The sequence below is a fragment of the Catharus ustulatus genome, chromosome 2, assembly GCF_009819885.2.
Source record: "Catharus ustulatus isolate bCatUst1 chromosome 2, bCatUst1.pri.v2, whole genome shotgun sequence".
Classification (NCBI taxonomy): domain Eukaryota; kingdom Metazoa; phylum Chordata; class Aves; order Passeriformes; family Turdidae; genus Catharus; species Catharus ustulatus.
The window spans coordinates 84,151,921-84,170,325 of NC_046222.1; the positions used below are offsets into that span (position 1 = coordinate 84,151,921).

At 39.1% G+C, this 18,405-nt stretch overlaps 2 protein-coding genes across 6 annotated transcripts in view; one reads left to right on the forward strand and one right to left on the reverse strand.

The window, feature by feature from the left end:
- The window catches only part of UBAC2 (UBA domain containing 2), a 117,074-nt gene that overhangs the window by 34,397 nt on the left and 64,272 nt on the right, over positions 1-18,405 (forward strand). For all 4 annotated transcript variants that reach the window (XM_042778985.1, XM_033051307.2, XM_033051306.2 and 1 more), the window contains exons 3-4: positions 1,643-1,762; positions 2,174-2,280. In XM_042778985.1, the coding sequence (XP_042634919.1) occupies positions 1,643-1,762; positions 2,174-2,280 (227 nt within the window). The remainder of the gene's footprint in view (positions 1-1,642; positions 1,763-2,173; positions 2,281-18,405) is intronic.
- On the reverse strand, positions 3,613-7,631 carry GPR18 (G protein-coupled receptor 18). 2 transcript variants are annotated; one of them, XM_033051308.1, is made up of 3 exons: positions 7,549-7,631; positions 5,643-5,912; positions 3,613-4,896 (listed from the first exon to the last, which is right to left on the reverse strand). In XM_033051308.1, the coding sequence occupies exon 3, from the start codon at positions 4,850-4,852 to the stop codon at positions 3,887-3,889; it is 966 nt and encodes a 321-aa protein (XP_032907199.1). In that variant the 5' UTR covers positions 4,853-4,896; positions 5,643-5,912; positions 7,549-7,631; the 3' UTR covers positions 3,613-3,886. The 2 variants fall into 2 exon arrangements, with proteins under 2 accessions (XP_032907199.1, XP_032907200.1); XM_033051309.1 differs by having other exon boundaries at positions 5,643-5,732; positions 7,549-7,579.

Below are 18,405 nucleotides of genomic sequence, written 5' to 3' on the forward strand. Positions count from 1 at the left end.
GTGTACCTCTGAGATCAGAGAAAGCAGATTGTTTGACTCCTATCTGGTGCTAATATTGAAATGAGAACTCTTAAAAGAATTTGTTTAGAAAAAATTCACCTGCAAGGATGTGTTTAATGGAAAGGAATCTTTTCAGGAGCTGAACAAACATTTTGGATTTTGGATTTTAACACTTCTTAAAACTGGTAGAGAGCACACAAATTAGTTTACAGTTGAAGATGAGTACATTTCATTTGGAAGGCCCCTAAGAGCAGGGAAGATGCTGTGCGTGACAGATCTTTATTACATCGTATCTATGTATTTTTTAAACCAGCTCTAAAGCAAAGAGCAGTAAGTCTAGAAGCCTTTCATAGTCTGTGGGAGGGCTGCTCAGTTAGTGTGTGTCATGCAATATTCAGCTGCAAGGTCATAGCCCTGCCAGTCTGGACTTCAGGAGGGGTGGTAATCAGGCTACCATTTAAAATTGGGTGTGTTGACATGGGATATTGAGAATGGTGAGTGAACTGGATTGGGGCCAACACTGTTTAGTGTCTTCATTATAACTTGGACAGTAGGACAGAGCATTCTCTCAACAAGCCTGTGGGTGATGTAAAACTTGTAGTTGTTGCATCTGTTAGTTCTGCAGCCATTGAGAGGGGGAGACAAGGGTCAGTAGGATCCTTAGTTCAGCAAAGGCAAATGCAAACTCCTGCATCAGAGAGGAGTAACACCATGCACCAGTACAGGGTGAGCAGCTGGAAATCACTTTACAAGAAAAGCTCTGAGGGTGCTAATGGATGCTTAAATTGAACATGAGCCAGCAATGCAACATTTGTGACTAAGAGGCCCAACAGCATCCTGGGCTGCATTAGGAAGAACCTCACAAGGAGGCCTGGATGGTGATCATCTCAGTCTCAGTAAGAGCAGTCTGAAGTATTGTCCCTTGTGCTTGGCTCCTGAGTACAAAATTGACCTTGACATATTGCAGAGAGTTCAGTGGAAGGCCACCAGGCTGATCAGGGGCTGGAGCATTTGGTGTTATGAGGAAAGGCTGATTGTTTAACGTGGGAAAGAGAAAGTTTAGGGTGGATCTTACCAGTGTGTGTAAATACCTAATGTGAGGGAGCAAAAAAGGTGGAGCCAGGCGCAGTGAAAGGACTAGAGGCAATGGGCATGAATTGAAATACATGAAATTCCATTTAAAGAGAAACGTTTTTACTGTAAGACTGATGGAATAGAGGAACAGTTTCCATCCTTAGAGATATTCAAGACTCCACATGGCCCTGAGCAAGCTGATCTGATTAGACCTTCTTAGAAAAGTTACACTGTAATAGTTTGTATCTTGAGGTTGCTTCAAAATTATTTTTTTATAATTCTAAATTCACTAGGGTTGTGATTTAGATTTTTATTTGTAAATGTAAACTAGTAACCTGAAAGTGTGTTTGAGTTAATTTCAATTGTTTATGTATTTCAACAGTTAGACATCTGCCTTGAAAATATTTTAAAGAGATCTCTTGAATTCTTCATAACATTCTACTCTATTTCCCTCCTCAACTGCATTTGTGTTATCTGACTCTAGTATTGCATTCCCTCTGAGCACAAATTCTGTAAAGAATTTCCTTGAAGGAGGAGTTGCTTAACATGATTATCATTAATCTTCCAGATTTGGAGACTTGTATGTGGAAGAACAATATGTCTTGATTTGAAAGACACATTCTGCAGCAGTCTGCTCATTTACAACTTCAGAATATTTGAAAGAAGATATGGCAGCAGAAAATTTTCAGTAAGTTCCAGTTTTGAGGGTTTTTTTAATAGAAACTTTTCTGTACAGTTTACTTTTGTACTCCTGAATACTGCAGTTTTGTTTCTAGCATGTTGTATAGAAATGCATGTTAAAGTGTCTTAGAGATAATGTGGTTTTAATAAATATAAATTTATATTGATAATATCTTGCAGTCAGTGGATTTTTTTTATTAGCTTGCAGCTGTATCAGTTGTAAGATATCAGACCCATTGAATTTAATTTTGGAAACAATCTTACTCTTGATTCTTCAATCAAACCTGGAATTACGTTATTAATTACGTCTTAATTGAATTAGTGTAGAGGTTTTCTTATTTTTTCTTATATTTATAGGTATATTAAAACCTTATTTTGAAACTGTTGAATTCATTCAAATTAACTTTTTTCTTTCCAGTCTTTTTTACTGGGCGCTTGGATGCTGTCAGCTTTGTTTGATCTTCTCCTTGTAGAAATCACTCAGTATATATTTGGCATCACCATCAACAGCTTGCCTTCTGGTTTGTAAGTAGCTTCTAATGAATTGGTTATTTTAGATATGGTTTCAAGGGAATGTTTTCTGAAGATTTTATTTTAAAAAACCTTTCTTCATGTAATACTTCAAATTAATTTAGTCCTCTTTTGCACTGAAGTGTAAAGGCTCTCGGCACAACGATTGTAATTTCCAACATGTATATTTTAGCTGTGTTTGGTGTTTAATTTATTATTTATCCATACAATGATTAGTTGCCAATCTATTAGTCTCATTTTCTCTGTTAACATTATTACAACATGGCTTGCAGCGCACAAATTATTGCTGTATTTGTTTGTCTAAATTGTTTGGATCCATTCAATTTGTAAAAACTAGAATCAGGTTGTGCTGATTTCTGCCATAAATCAGAAATGCAACAGTACTGTAAGTCGTGCTTTATGTTCACTTTTAAATGCATATGCATTTCATATTGGTATTTTGTATGTTTTTCAAAAATTGAGTGCCAGAGCTTGTTGCTCCATTTCATGGTTGCACCTGAAATTCTTACAGCTTTAAGGTGTTCAGTGCTTCGGTTTTACATGACCTCTGTTTGAGATTTCTGCGTGTAATAAAAGATATGCATATTACATATACAGAGCTTGCAACCCTTTGTGGTTAAGCTTTTGGCAGGTGAGATCACAGAGACTTGAGTTTCCATGTGTCGCACAAACTGAGGTAATTAATAAAAGCTCTTGGAGTATGACTTTTTAATATTAAATACCATATTAGGCTATTTTTATTTCTACTTTTTCAGAGCATATGGTGAAAGTATCTAAAGACTGATTTATAAGGGACAAAAAGCATGTGTTTGATATTATAAAGACACATTTTTTGTAGCGTGTGAGTATTCAAATGAAGTTGAAAGCTTGAGTAGCTACTGCAGTTTCTTGTGTTTGTTATCTAGAGTTTGCTGCTAGGACATAGGCTGCTAATATGTCTGGAGAAATTAGTATTTTCCTATGTGTGAAAAGGTACTTTTTGCGAAAGTAAGGTGTCATAAATGTGCACATCATACCCACAGGTAGGTAATTAACAGTTTTACTATTGTACCCTTTGATGGTATTTTTATGACTGCATAATGTAGTCAGTTATAAGAAATCTGCATCAAAGAAGTTTTTAATTAAGTAAAATATGAATTTTACCTACATATACCTTCTCATTAAGTCATAATGAATTTCATCTTGAGAGAATGAAGGTAATTTTGGAAGTATGGGATATACAGTAGTTTCAGGAGCATTTGATTATGCAAATATAAAAAATTAATATATGCATTGCGTCATAATTCTTCAGTGTTGTCTACTTTATTATATTAATAGTCGCGTTCACATCTGACGCTAGTCAGTCATTTGAGGTGATAAAAGCATTGGAAAGTTTAACACTGATGCTAGGTTTTAGTTCATTTCAGGTGAAACAACAAAAGATGTTGAGCAAATAAAAAGAGAGAAAAATTATTATTCTGCTTATGTCATATTTACAATGCAACAAATATATATGTTACCTTTGGTTATAGAACATTTTTCTGTGTAACCAAGTGCTAGAATTTGGAAAAAAAAAAAGACTTGCTTACATTGTAAAAGTCCCCTGACATTATTTCTCTTTTTATATCATTTCACTGTTCATATTATTGAGTGATCTTACACTTCCAGTTCGAAAAGTTTTCCTGCGCACACTTCGAAGGTAATTGCGATAAAGGATTACACTGATGACTCTTGCCTGGAATTGTTTGGAAACAATGTAGTACAGTATAACATCCAAGCATGTACTGAGATTCATGAGAAAGGTGGTAAAGGCTGCCCAGGGATTGTAACTTGTATTTTCATCTTGCAGCATCAGGAAGGCAAAGCAAATGTGGAAAGGTACAAAGCAGATGAGTACCTGAGCAATCAGAGTGACTATAATTCTTATGGATCTCTCCTTGGCCTTAGGCTTCAGTTTGGAAGTCTTGCCGTGAATAAAATTATAAATAATGACTAGGTAACACCCCATCATAATGAACAAGGGGATCAGAAAGAAAAAAATCAAGCGACAAAAATTCAAGGTATTTACTTCCTTTAGATGGATGATATCAAGCATTTTCATGCAGGTGGTGAAATTTGAGGCTTGGTCTGGATCAGATCGTAAAAACACCAAGGGGGATGTTGTTGAGAGGGTCATTATCCAGATTCCGGTGCAAGCCAGCACAGCTTTTTTTGTATTTTTTAGCTCTTTGACATGTTTGGGCTGAACAATAGCCATAAATCTGTCTACGCTGATAAAAGCGAGCAGCCACAGAGCAATGGCTGGATAAAACACAGTGAAAGCCCCGAGGATCCGGCAGAATGTATCTCCAAAAGGCCACATTTCTGTCCCGTGGTAGACTATCCGAAAAGGCAAAGAAAATATGAAAACTAGGTCAAGTAATGCGACATTCATCATATATACAGTTATAGTTGTTCTCTTCTTGGTAGTGCAGCTGAACACCCATAGTGCAGTGGCATTCACCAACAATCCCACTGTGAACACAAAGCTGTAGAATACCAGTGATGCAATCCTGTATTCTTCTGGGTGGGGATTTTCTGGCGTCATAGTTTAATTGAATTTAGGAATAGTTGTTGCACTCCATAAATACCCTAAAATTAGATAAAATATGGGAAGTTATTCTCAGTCAAGTAAAATCTGTCTTTAAAATCAAACAGGAAGATTGTTTTAGGATGGTGTTTAGTGATAAAACTATTGTTTAGCTCTGAAATGTCCTAGCTTGTTGCTTTTTCTAACTGCAAATACATTATCATCCTCTGAGGGAAATACGCATATTGTCGGACTTGTGAAAATAGTGTTTATAAGCATGTTTTAATAAAGTACTTTAATTACCTAAGGGACCTTTTGATATAAGGGATCAAAAAGTCAATATTGACATTTCAGGTGTGCATCAATAGCTGATAATTAGATTGAAATACTTGGTTTTGAGCTACCAGAGCTATTTTCTGAAGAAACTCTTTCTTCGAGCTGTCTCTATTAAAAAATCTTGACTAAAACTAATTATGAATAGAAACAAGTTAGCACAGCATGTAGTGACATTTGGATATGCAAAGAGTATTGACTTTGCCTTTTATCTGTGTAGGACCTAACTCCCAAAAGAACAGGTGCTTGTTCATAAAAGACACCAAAAAAACTGTTTGAGTATCTACATAGATTCTAATACAGTGTTGAATCCCAGGACATCAGAACCACCCACCCAACATATGAATAAAATGAATAGATTAATAGACTTCCCGTTTAAAATAGTAAAAAGAACGGAAGCAGCACAGTCTCCAGCCAGGCCATAGGGGAACAGTATTTGTTTGGGGGGAAAAGTTGCTGTCTAGTAGCCACCTACCCCGGAACACAATTATGTTCCTTCATCCAGCTTCTTGGTCATAGGAGTTGGACATCTGAAGTGTCACTGTGCAGGCTCAGGTGATGAGAGCTGAAGGAGAGGATACCTAGTTTGCTGTGAAGCCCATGAGGATGGCAGACCTTACCTGGTATTTGTGTGCTTTGTTTAACCCTCACCCCCAGCACTTTCCCGGCTCTTGCTGTGGTCACAGTTTCATGACTTTATGTGGGAGGGTTCCTCTTGTCTGGCCTTTTACACAGCCTGTGGCAGCTTTGTGAAGAGGAGGAGGAGAAGGAACAAATTACTTGTTTGTCTGATCCTCCCACTTGTGACAAACAGCCAACGAAGTTCTACAGTATCTGTTAGGCACCAGAATTGTTCTCAAGAGCAGAAGGGTACATAGTTCCTCTGTGTTTTATCTCCAGAAATGAAGAATGCATTGAAAACCAGGTTTATTGTTACTGCCCATGTGGTTAATGCTTTCTCTGTAATGTTGCCAAAGACTTTCTCAGTGCTACTGGAATGCATAGGGGATTGAACCAGTGTTCATTAATCTGGCATCCTGGTTTGACACTGGCAAATACCAGCTGCTTTTGAGAAGAGTATCCATGGAGTAACTAACTTAAATATGATCTGTTAAATCTTTATACAGTTATGTTTCTGCCTTGAAGTATGAAGTTTGGGCTTCTAATTTTCTTACAGTTCTCCAGTTTACAGATCTATAAAAAAGTTATGCATAGAAATATTTAGTCCTTAACTCAAGGTCTTTTTTTTCAGCTGTACAAAACAAAAAAAAGGTGTGTTTTTCTGCCACAGATAGGGACATTAGAACATAAAACAGAATTTATGTTTTGTATGGGAAAAGCTGTGTATGTAATGCAAAACAGGTTTGGAGGACATCTGTATGAATACCTCTCAAATTCCTCATTGTGTTGAGAACTTTAAAAATAAGAAAAATAAAAGAATTAATGCTAGAAAACCTTATTGAAAGTTAAATAGCATATGCTAAAAAATGTTGTGCATGTGCTGGCAGCACAGTTAAAATATTATTGGCACACTGTTCCACTTTCACTACTGCTGCGCAAAGTTGTCCAAATGTTGCTTAATACCTCCCCCCTGCCCTTGCACATTTTAAGTGGGGTTTTTTTCTCTTTTTGTTCTGTTTTTTTTCTCTCTTGCTAGTGATTGTGTATGACAGTGCAGAACTACCAAGCTTAATATCCTGAGTGATTTGGCAGGTGAATTGATTAGTGATGTATAAGACAGGTGGAAAAATTCACTTGACTATTAAGAAACATCATAGATTTTAATTTTGGTTTTGCTCTTGTCTCCTTTGGACTTGCAATGACTGTAATTGTTTCTGATCAGGTCATGTTTTCGAAATAACCAGTAGCCTGATGTTGATGGGAAGAGAGGAAGCTGAATCTGGTGTGATCCAGTGCTTCCTTTAAAGGCCCATGTGTATGTCTCTCTTTCCATTCCCCCTTTTTACTTTATCTATCCCTTATATTTGCTTGCATTTCCCCAAGGAGACCATGGCTTTCAGTGAAGCACAGAGATACCAAGTAACACAATCTCCTGGTTTTAGTTTCATGAAAACAAACATTTTTCTTATAGTGATAAATTTACTTACTAATGTTTTCATTTATTGCATACTTCTAAAATATTTCTTAAAATCCTGAACAACAGTATTTATAGTACTATACTTTTACAAATGTGATTATTTTTTCTTTAAATATTATTTATAGAATGCTACTGATATTTTGAAAATGCATTAAAAAATTAAATCTTTTCATTAGTTCTAACATTAATGGCTGTGTTTGGCTTCTGAACAAAGAAGTCACTTAGCAACATGTATGAACATCCAAGTTACTTTGTTAGCATGGTATAAGGGATCATTACTTACCTTTTGTGCTCTACAAAACCTCTTCAGAGATGCTTCTTTCATGGCCCCAAATCTGTAGAAGATTTAGACTTCCTCTTCTTTTCTCAGCTTCACTTAGCTAAAATAGCTTTTCTTCACAGGCAGGAAACAATGACGTAATCTCGCTAGTTTTGAGCTTTTTTATTGGTCATACTTAAAAGTTACTATTTTACATAGGTGTGGTGTGTGTGAGCTGGTATTTCTATTACCTTTCAACAGTCAAACTTTTATAATATTTCCAGTGTGGTCAGACTGGGTTGGGCTGTTGTACTACATATCTTTTCAACTTTTAAATGTTTGTGATATAATAAAAGCATATTTTATGTTAAAGTTTCCGTAAAAAGGTATCTGCAAGAGTACACATGTTGGTTATGCATAAGTTTCTAACAAGCACAGTGTAAATGTGTTTTCAGTAGAGCATAGTCTGATGGATTTTTGTGGAAATCCCCATTTTATTTATATTGCCTTGGATAGTAGTCAGTCTGAAAGTGACAGAAAGTCACTGCATTTGAAATGAGAAGTTTGATTCACTTGAATACACAACTGTGTTTATGCCTGTACTTAGAACATTTCATTAACACAGCACCAATATTTCTGTATTTTATTTGCTGTCTAAATTAATAACATGCTTATTCAAGAGCTTTGTTGAAAAATGCTGTATGAAAAGAGGTTTTAGCCTGTGTAAAAACGGAGTAAAATCTCTCAGCTGTGTCATTGCAACAGACATCTTAGAGGGATGGGAGTATTCACAAAGGATTGTAGGTAAAGAAGACTAACTTCCTGTGTTTCCTCTTTGTCAGCTTGAAAAAAGATCAACCCTTTAGAAAAGCCATTCAGAGAAGGAGCTCATTCCGTATTCTCTGTAGAGTGCTTGTGGTTTCAGGTCTCTGGTTGGCAAATTTTGGGAGGGGGTAGCAGAGAGCTCTGTGTTGAGCGTGGAGCAATAATGTTTTCATCTCCTCCTGACATGTCATCGGGAATTTGCCAGGGTGTTCACTTGGTGCCAGAAACAGCAAAGACCTGCAGTTCAGAAATAGCCAGAAGCAGGTTTGTGAGAACATCTTTCTTCACTGACTGTAAAACTAGTGTAGGTAGGTGATCCTCACTTAGTGCTCAAGATAACTTCTGGTGAAAGAAGCCCCTCTCTACTGGAGTCATGTAATTTATCTCAGCTAAATGGGTTTGTGTTAGCATGTAGGTGTCTGCCTAAGTCAGTGTGATGGTTAAAGTAATTAGAGGGAGGGACCTGGAGATGATTTTTGGTATGTAGATTACCTTTAAATATTTCATTTTTTCCTGTTTAGGTAAACTAATATGAAACTTGCTTTTTTTTCATCATTCCAAAGGCCTTTTGAATGCAGTGAGCTGCAAATCCTACCCAGGTCACCCTTGAAAAATATAGTACTTAATATTTTAAGGCTGAGGAGTGTCTTAAAAGGACTAACCAGTGCTGAAAACTCTTCAGTGGCTTTATCATTAGTAAAGCAAGTCCAGAGCATGCTTCAACAGAACAAAGTGCTGTTTTCAGCTGTTCAGTAAAAGTTCAGTGAAATTCAGTGCCATATGTATATCTTCTGGAAGGGAAGAACTGGACTTTTGAACTCTCCTAGGCAAGAGTACTTTATTTTGGGAAAACATACAGAAGTGTGGAGGCACCTTCCAAGCTGAAGTGCACTGTGAATGTGCCAAAACAGGCAAGTGGACAGCTAGTACCTCCCTTAGCAAAAGAGAAAGTGCTAAAGTGATTTTGTGGGTTAAATGGAAAACAGGCAGATGTTGAGTTTGGGATCAGAGAACCAATATGCTGTGAGTTGTCTCTTGACTTGTCTTTTTGAGGGAGGGTGGGAAGTGTGACGTCTTCTAGCTGTCATTTTGTCTGGAGGGTGGCCTGCAAGGGAAGTCATGCCTTGTGAGGGCAGCTGGAATAAATCCCACAGTTTGCACAGGTGACTAACAGCAGCCCAGTTGAGTTTGCTGGCAGGTTACGCATCCATCTGGTTTGCTGCAACATGTCAGTCTGTGTTGTGCTTTCACTCAGGCTTTTCACAGCTTTCGTGGTGGAGAGGAGGCAGCCAAACCTTTCTGCTGCTTGTAGGCTGGCAGGCCTTCCCCCAGGCTTGAAGGGGGTAGCTCTGTTTGGCAGCAGTATGCTGAAAAGAGGTATTCGAAGTACCAGCAGTTGCACACTCTTTGTCTAGGTGCTCAGCTGGCTGCAGCTGCAGGGTGATAAGCATTTGGAGGTGAACACCCAAGTCAGAAGTTGCACTGCCTGTGGTTTGTGAGAGGCAATGGGCTGCTCTGCAGTGCCACATTCCCCTGTTACTTTGGTTTCTGCTGTAGGAAGCACCTGGCTCTATTTTTATTTCATTTGCTGTTTTATCAGCTAGAAATGAGTGCCTTGCATTGGTTTCCCTCAGATGCGTGAGTACTTCCTCTGCTCCAGCTTCTACTGAATTAAATGCTCAGTTTCCATCTGGGGTGTTCTGCTATTCTGAAGTTTGAGCAGTAGACAAGGTAATTGTAGTTGTATTATGTTGTGCTTAAGCTGGTTTTAAGTAGTTAAAAGCTAAGCCAATGTATTTCCTGTCTGAGGATAAGGCAAAGTGCATGTGGTCTCTTATGGTGCCTTCACCAACTGGCAGTAAGCCTCGGAAGAAATGAGCTTGCAACAACCTCGAAGTGCAGCACTGAAGAGATTGCCTTCGTGCTGTTGCTTTTGCAGAATTAATATACTGCTGGGTCTTTCAGTGGTTTAGTCATGGTACAGAAAAGTCTGTTTTTCCTGTTCATTTACTGTGTAATATAAGCTTTGTCCAGCGGATACAGAGAAGTTCTGCACACAGTGCGACAGAAGGATTGCTCTCTGCCTCAGTTTGGTAGGGAGCTGTCTTGAGGTCTTCTTCTTTCCAACTTTTCACCTTTTGGATCTATTGAAAAGAAAGAACTGAAGCTTCTTGCATGGTTCACTGCATCAGTGGTGCAGGAAGCAACTCTCCCATGTCAGTTTGTTACCTTACCAGCTTACTGTTGTGGGTGAGTTCACATGCAGTTTTGGGTCACTGTTCTCAACCTTGATGAAAACTGGCTTCATTTTTATTCCCATACTGTGTTCACCATAGCGAATACTTAAGAATAAACTACTGGTTAAAAGTTGTCATGGTACTGAATGCATAAAGTTATTTCGGTTTCCAGTTTTGCCATGGGTTGTTAGACGCTGTGTCAAGGCATAGCTGTCCCTCTTCTCCCTCTTGTCTGTCTGAGAGGTTATAAATGCGGTGTGCGGCAGATGAAAGGATGGAAAAGGGAGCAGCTTAAGAGAGCTAGTTAGCTGTACCTGATATGTCTTATTTACTGTCATATTTTGCTTTCTCTTCCCTGTTTTGCTAGTACGTGGTATGGTTTGAGGAAGGAGCTCTTGTTTTTTCCCTTTAAAAAAACCCACTACATTCCATGTTTCTCCTGGGTTCATTTGGGTTTTTTTCCTACCCCTCCTCCCTTCCCCTACCCCCCTGCATCATCTCTCAAAACAGCCAGGACACACCCTGTGTCACTAAATAGCCTAAAAAATATACAATGCATCTGGCCTGTAGTTCTTCTGTTTATCACTGTCAGTCAGCCTTTGAAAGAAACAATATTTCAAAAATTAATTAAAATGAAAGTTGCATTTCTGAGATGGCTATGACAGTGGGCTAGTGGTCTAGAAACAGTGGTCTTTTACACACCAACAATCTCAAGAGTCTCCGGAGTCTAATATTAGTTCATGGCAAATACCAACACAGCTCTATGCTTGTTGATTAACCCACATTGCCTTTGGCAAATTTCTTAAACTTCTGGGTCTGCTCTGCGTTCCTGTGTTCTGTTTTGTTAGGAAGCAGCTTTTTTAATGCAAAAAGTACACATTTATCATGACAGATATTTCATAGATTTTTAAAACCTGCATGAGTTGAGCATCAACTTCCTTATTTTCTTTTTTTAAAATCTGCATTGTCAGGATCTAGTTAGTTGTTCCAGTTTGGAAGTGTCTAGGAGAGTTTTTTTCCAATACTTTTTCCTTACTAGGTATGTGATGTTTTTACTATTAAACTGCTCTTAAAAGTCTCAGGTGCATAAGAAGTATTTTTCTGAAACTTGATATGCCTCCCAGGAATAGTGTTTCAAAAGAAATGTCTTTATTTGGAGCTGCGTGTACTCAGATTCCTTTGAAGTCAAGTGCACGAGTAGGGAAAAATTGTTCTGACTCCTCCAGAGTTCAGGAGTTTGGACAAGATCTGTCAGTACCTAGGCCAGGTATATGTTGTCAGAAATTAAACAATTAAAAATTGCTACATAGGCTTTAGCAGACTAGTGAAGGGTTTAATCAAAAGTGCCTGAAGTGAGAGTGGGCTATGTGAAATTAGAATAAGCACTTGAGATTCAAGGGTGCCTTGCAGTGTGTTGCCCAGCCCTGGCAGGTGGCTTGCTTTGTGGAAGTGACATCTTCTAAAGCTGTTCTGTCTGTGCCACCTGTCCCTGGCGCAGATGAGCAAGCAGCAGTGCATTGGGGTTGTGGAGCTTGGTGTGCTATGGTGGAGTTGAGGTGACATGAGAGGGAGCATCAGGATGATAAAGGGGCTGGCATAATCCAGACTGGGACAAAGCAGCCTGGTGCCTGCTGCGTGGCAGTGAATCTGACTGGTTAGAAGCTCTGCTGGGCAGGCTCAGCATTGTCCTTGGAGGGAAATGAAAGAGCAGCTGAGTATGAGTGTGCTCAGTGCACCAGAGCACAGGACTAGGCCAGTTTGTGCTCTGAGCTGGCTATGGTGGACAGCAGAGCTGGCTGCAAGCAGGTGGTTTCAGATTCAGGTGTGGAGCTGGGTCCAGTCAGTGGACTCTGTATTTCCCAACCAACTGTGCACTACAAAAATTGTATCTATTTTACACACACACACAGACACACACAGAGTCACATTAAAGGGAAGGAGCTGAAAATCCTGAGCTTTGTCATGAGAAGAAGCCTAGGAGAGTAAGTCAGGCATAGATCTGAAGTTCAATAATTTAAGCAGCTGTTTTCCTTCTGCAGACATTGTATTGGTTAAGTTGGGTTTAAGATAGGAAGGATTGGTGAAAACTGAACTGGGACTTGGGTATTCTGTATACTCTGCCACTTTAATCCTTTGCCTCCAAATCATACTGCCTGTCAATAATTTCTTATTTTAGTCTTTGAACATCTGGGACATTGCCTTCGTTTGCTTGTAACTGAGCCATATGCTATGTGATGATCGGAACCACCAAATTCACATCACTTACCCAAACAGCGGAAATGAGAGGGAGTGCAAAGCTTGTGCAAACAAGGAGCAGTGAGAGAAGAAAGGGCAATAAAAGTGCCAGGATGTTGGACATCTCTGTATTCCTTCTTCTTTCAAATTTGGCAGCATGTGAAGGTAACCATAAGAACTGTACCAGCAGCCCATGGCTCACAGCACTCATTACTGTCTAGTTTATTTCCAAAATAACTGGGCCTAACCTGTCATTGTTATTGAGTCAGTGATTGACACAGTGTCTTGTAGTAGTGATCCTGGATCTGGCTTCTCTTTACTGCCCGACAATTCCTGACCCAGTGCTAGTACTGCCTGCTGCTAAGATCTCTGACTCTGGAAAATGGGGTTTAGTCTCAAATAAGAAACAGTTGAATGAAATGGTTTTGACCTCTGCTATGGTGAGGACTAATTACTGCATCAATGCTGCCATCTGTGGATCTTTAGCAAGCATAACAACTCATCTCTGGAACAGCAGAAATGGTTGATGGCTTCATTCCTTTATACCAGTACTGCTCAGCCAGTTTTTCAGGAAAACTGATTATAAAGAGTGAAAGCCACTTTGTCTCTCCTATGGAAGGGACATACCATGTGACATGGAAGCTGTGATTGTTCCTGAAGTTATGGAACTTCAAATTCTGTTACTGCTCAAATAGTTACTTTTCATACAGGTCTCCCCTTCACATTTCTGTTTGTACATTAAGATACAATTCTGAGAATGAGTTGTAAGCAAAGACTTTCTTACTGTGCATAGTCTGAATTTACCTTGAAAAAGTGAAGAATTAGAAGACACCTAGTGGAGGAAGAGAAGAAAGACTGGAAACAACATTTACCGTTCTTCTTTTGGCTTTGTTATATAGCACAAGGATAAAAACTTGTAATAGAAATTCAGCAACTCTGTTTTTTAAGCAACCCTCTTCCTGATTTTGTTGTTTTATTTGTCTGATATGTCTTTATCAGACAGAATAACAACGACTTTCTTTGCACAGCATTCCGTTTCTCAGAAGGAGTGTTCTGAAAGTTAAATGATTAAATTATTTCATGAGAATAAACAATGTCTTCTTTCCTATGTGGGAATAGGGGTCTCCTTTTTAGCTTAGCAGTTGACCCTTGAAGGTTATTTTCAGTCCACGTGGGCATGATCAAGTTTTCTTTATGTCTTTACTGGCAGCTTGGGGTTTTTTTCCCCTCTCTTCCTCTTTCCGGAGTTAGGAACACCTTGTTTGTTCCTCGTGTTCAACCATAGTAAAGAAAGACAGGGATGTGGAAGTCCCTGTGGAATTTAAAAGGAAATCCTGTGTCTAATTGTAGATGTCTGTGCCAAACAATTCTGTACAATCATTTCAGCTATTGTTTGCAAGTTGGCTCACTGCAGTGCCCTCTATCATTTGATCTGAAGGGAAACAAGCTTAAAGGAGTCATTGCATCCTAGAAACATCACTTGTCTCCTATCTGTAGAAGTTCTGCTACCAGCATTGATTGCTACGTTTTTGTTTTAAGGATCTGATATCTTTGCATATAAATTATATCCTCCTCCATCACAGAACGAACTGCTTCCATTTCAGTGATGTTCTATGTATCTCTTCCCTCCCTCTGTATTTGTAGGGCAGTTAATTATTTGACTGCAGTGGAGGAAGAAGGAAGAAAAATGAATGAGTAGTTCTTCAGAGCAATTGGAGACATCATTAGTGTGAGGAGATACTCTGCCTGTTGTAGCCTTTGCAAAACAGAGTGTATGATTGCTCTCCTAGGACTGATGAGGAGGTAATGAAAACTTCACAAAAACAGATGTGCCTGAAACAGAAGACAGTGTGTACAATTAGTAAAAAAAGTACTGCAATTGTTTTGCTAAAGAACTTAGAAATAAAAATGCCTCTTTTTCAAAGTTAAATGACCTTGAAGACTTTCTGTATAAGTAACAAGATATTTTAAAATTTCCTCTTTGCTTTTATTTTATGCTTACTGCATACTCTCCTTTTGTTTAGCCAGCACTTTGTTTCAAATACCTTGGTCTCTAGTTGAGAAAAAGGGTTATATGGTGGTCTTAATGGGGAAGTTTGTTTTGCAAAGAAATCACTTCTCTGCTACAGCTTTTCTTTTTTGTTTCTGTTTTATCATGAACAAGCTGAAGAGTTTCCTGCCTGCAATTTGTGCCTTACAATACTTACTCATTGGAAAAGTCGAGCTACAACCATGAATCACAAGGAGGTGTGAATGGTCTCATGACCAAAAAGCTCTAAAATGGTGGGAAGCATTTTAATGTTCAAGTATTGTGAAGTAAGCCAAACTGTGTGAATAAGAGAAACGTTAAAACCTCCCTTTACTAGTCTTCAGCCTTTGAAGATACGTTATGATGTCTGTTACAATATCCTCATCATAATGTGGTTAGAAGAAATTTGATTTTTTTACCAACAATACAAAAGTAGTTAAAAAAATGGCTCAGCCAAAAAAATAGCACAACATTTACCAATAATATTTACAGTAAAAGAGGACTGAGCCAGTAACTCAACTGTTGTACAGAATTATGCTTAAAATATTGAACAGGGGATATATGAGTCACATTCTGTATTTAGCTCCAGCTTATTGTCTCTACCATGAAAATAGGTCATAATAAATGAGGCAAAAATAGATTGTGTGCTTTGCCATGTAGGTCAACATTAATTGCCATCCTTTGGCTCCACTCTGCCCAAACATTATGCTAAATACAGATCCTGATAAGATAATTTAATGCTTGTGTCAGATGGCAGCTGGGGGTGAAGACCCTCTTCATCCCATCACATACTGAGATGTAGGCTGGTTGATCTGGGTGATTTGTGGGATCAGTAGCGTGGAGAGAAGCAGGGTTTCTGTGCTGAAATGTTGGAGCTTATAGTACAATAGAGGATCAGATATCAAGAGATGGTAGAAAAGGCTACAGCTCTCATTCATGTGTGGTGCCCACCTCTCCCTCCCCAGCACAAGCAGTTGTCATGCAACCAGATTTGTTGGTGCAAAGGATTCTGGAAGACTGATGCTACCCAGGTGCTCCTCTGCACTTCCTTTCCTCCAGAAACATTAAACAGGCGAAGTTATGGGAACCATAAGTTCAGGTAGCATCTGCATGTTTTGAAAATATTTCTCAGGTGAAGAACAACTATGAAGCTAATAATGTCGAAAAGCAAGTTGATGAAATCATAACCCTTGAAATTCAGGTGTGTAACATGGATCACATCTTGGATCACTACTTACAAATTCTGTTTTCTCTAAGGCAAGAAGTTTGCAGAATAAAAAATATATATTAGATTCAGAGTTAAAAGCTAATCTCCATTACAAGTTGGATCATTTCCAATCTAAGGTTCCACTTCTGAGGTTATATGTGTCTGAAGGGCCTCTTGAAGTAGATGCTTATCTTAAATGAAGTTACCACTCTTCTTGATTCAGTAGAGTGCTTCACAAATGGCAGTTTACCAGAGTAAGTGTCAAGATCCTTAAGATCTGCTAGGCAGCTCACTTGAGGTTCAGAAAAATTATAAAAGGCTTGGCTGTCCCCCATAGAAGCATGAGTTTGCTTCCAGATCTCCGTGTCCAGGCCTGCAGGGCAAGCACTCAGGCTGGGCTGTGTAGCCTCACATCCCTCTGTATGTGAGTATTCTAGTTCAGGGCAAATTTGGGGGAAAACCTCCAGAAGGAACCCCCAGAAAACAAAACCCCCACGACTCCTCCCCCCACCACTGAGTTCAGGAAGAATTTCCTCAGAGGAAAAATGGAAAAAACCTGTTTATTTAACAAACAAAACACTCCCCAACACAAGAAAAGAAAATGAACAACACCGCTCTGAGAGGATGACAAACTCAGAAAATCTCTCCTGCGAGTGGTATTAGTCTCTGGTGCCGGGGATGACTGCTGCAGATCACAAATTGCAGACTCCCGGTGTTCCTTGGTGTTTCCCAGGTCCCGGTCTGGAACAGGTTCAGATGGTATACAGAAAGGGAAAGAAAGAAAGAACAAAAAAAAAAAAAAACAGTCCAGGGAAAGAGATTAGACTGCAGAACTAAACTGTCTAATAAGCAAAAGCCAGCAAAGCTAAAGCCAGCAAACCAAGCAAGCAAGCAAAAGCCAGCCCGAGCCAGCAAACCTAGCCTCCCCGAAGCACAGACGATGGGGGAGGGGAGCCAACTGATAAGTAGACAAAACAAACCTTCACTTAAACAGAACACACAACTGGGGGATACAAGCACCATAACATCACCCCAAGACAGCGAGTACCTTCAGTGAGCCCCTTGGCAGTGTATCCATACATGATGCTTTGCTCATTGCTTACCTTGCACATAGGCATAGTTTGAGAGAGAGAGTGTACAGTGGTGGTAACACCTGTGCCCTTGGGATTATAGTCTATTGTCATCATTACCAGGTATGTAGTCACAGATTTCTATGGCCTAAATCAAGAACCTCCTCTGACATCTTTTGAGAAACAGAGACCTTGTGTCTTTAATTTCCCTGTCTGTCTATCAGCTAGGCAGCAGCTTCAGGCTGGGTGGCCCCTTTGTCCATCCAGGTTCAGCTTACTCAAAGCTGACAGTACCATGGTGTATTACACAGGCATTTATCCCTGCTCTGGTTAGGGATATCGATCATTTGGTGGAACTGACTTTATGTGTTGACAAATTATTGAGTGGGATTTTGAGTGCTTAAGTTGGGTGTGTAATGAGCAGGAAATCTGAGACAGTTTCTCAGAGCTGTTTTTAAAATGTTTTCCTCTGTTCTGCAGCCTGTCAGACATATGGACACCTTTTCCAGTTTTCTGACGATACAGAGAGATTGATCAAGATGTAGATGAGTTAGTGATGACAGCATTCCCTCTGAGAGGGAACTTTTGTTCAGGACTATCTGAGCTAACAATGCAGCCACACCACATCTACTTCTTTGCTTTTTGTCTTTTTTTCCTAGCCTGGGGATAGCTTTTGGGCTTGGTAAAGTATGTCCACTAAATCCTTAAGTGAGAAACAGTCAAGAAGAAGCACTTACACCCTTGCGGTTCATAAATGAGCTGATTTCCCATTGGTATGAGACAAAATATGTTTCTCAATTTTAAAACTTTTGTTCTGTTTTTATGACTTTTTATTTCTGTGTCTTGTACAAGACACAAGAAAATAAAATCAGTACCATGAAGGGATATTCAGCAGTAATCTTTGTGCTTTTCTGTGGAGAGTTTTTCTATTTCTTGTCACCAGGGGTTTTAGCAAGGGCTTGATGACAGGTGGTTTTGGTTTGTTTTGCTTCGTTTAATGATCCTTTTTCTTAGTGAGATGTTTCTTTGTTGCAGTCTTTCGTCACACTACAGCTCTTTGAGCTGGTGGTCACCAACATTTTTCAGCCATTGATAGTGTTTTGGTCATTGTGTGCTCTGCCACAAGTTTGAAAGAAGACTGAAGCCTGTGTGGCTGAAACAGTAGAACATCCTGTGCTTTTCCTCTATTCTTTTTTTTAAGATTCTCCTCAGGAATTCATCCCACATTCTTGTTTCACTTGTCAGAAAATCAACCTGCTGGTGTTTCATTTAAACCCT

Excerpts from the sequence above, each read along its gene's own strand:
- GPR18 (XM_033051308.1), bottom strand. The coding sequence starts at position 4,852 with ATGACGCCAGAAAATCCCCACCCAGAAGAATACAGGATTGCATCACTG.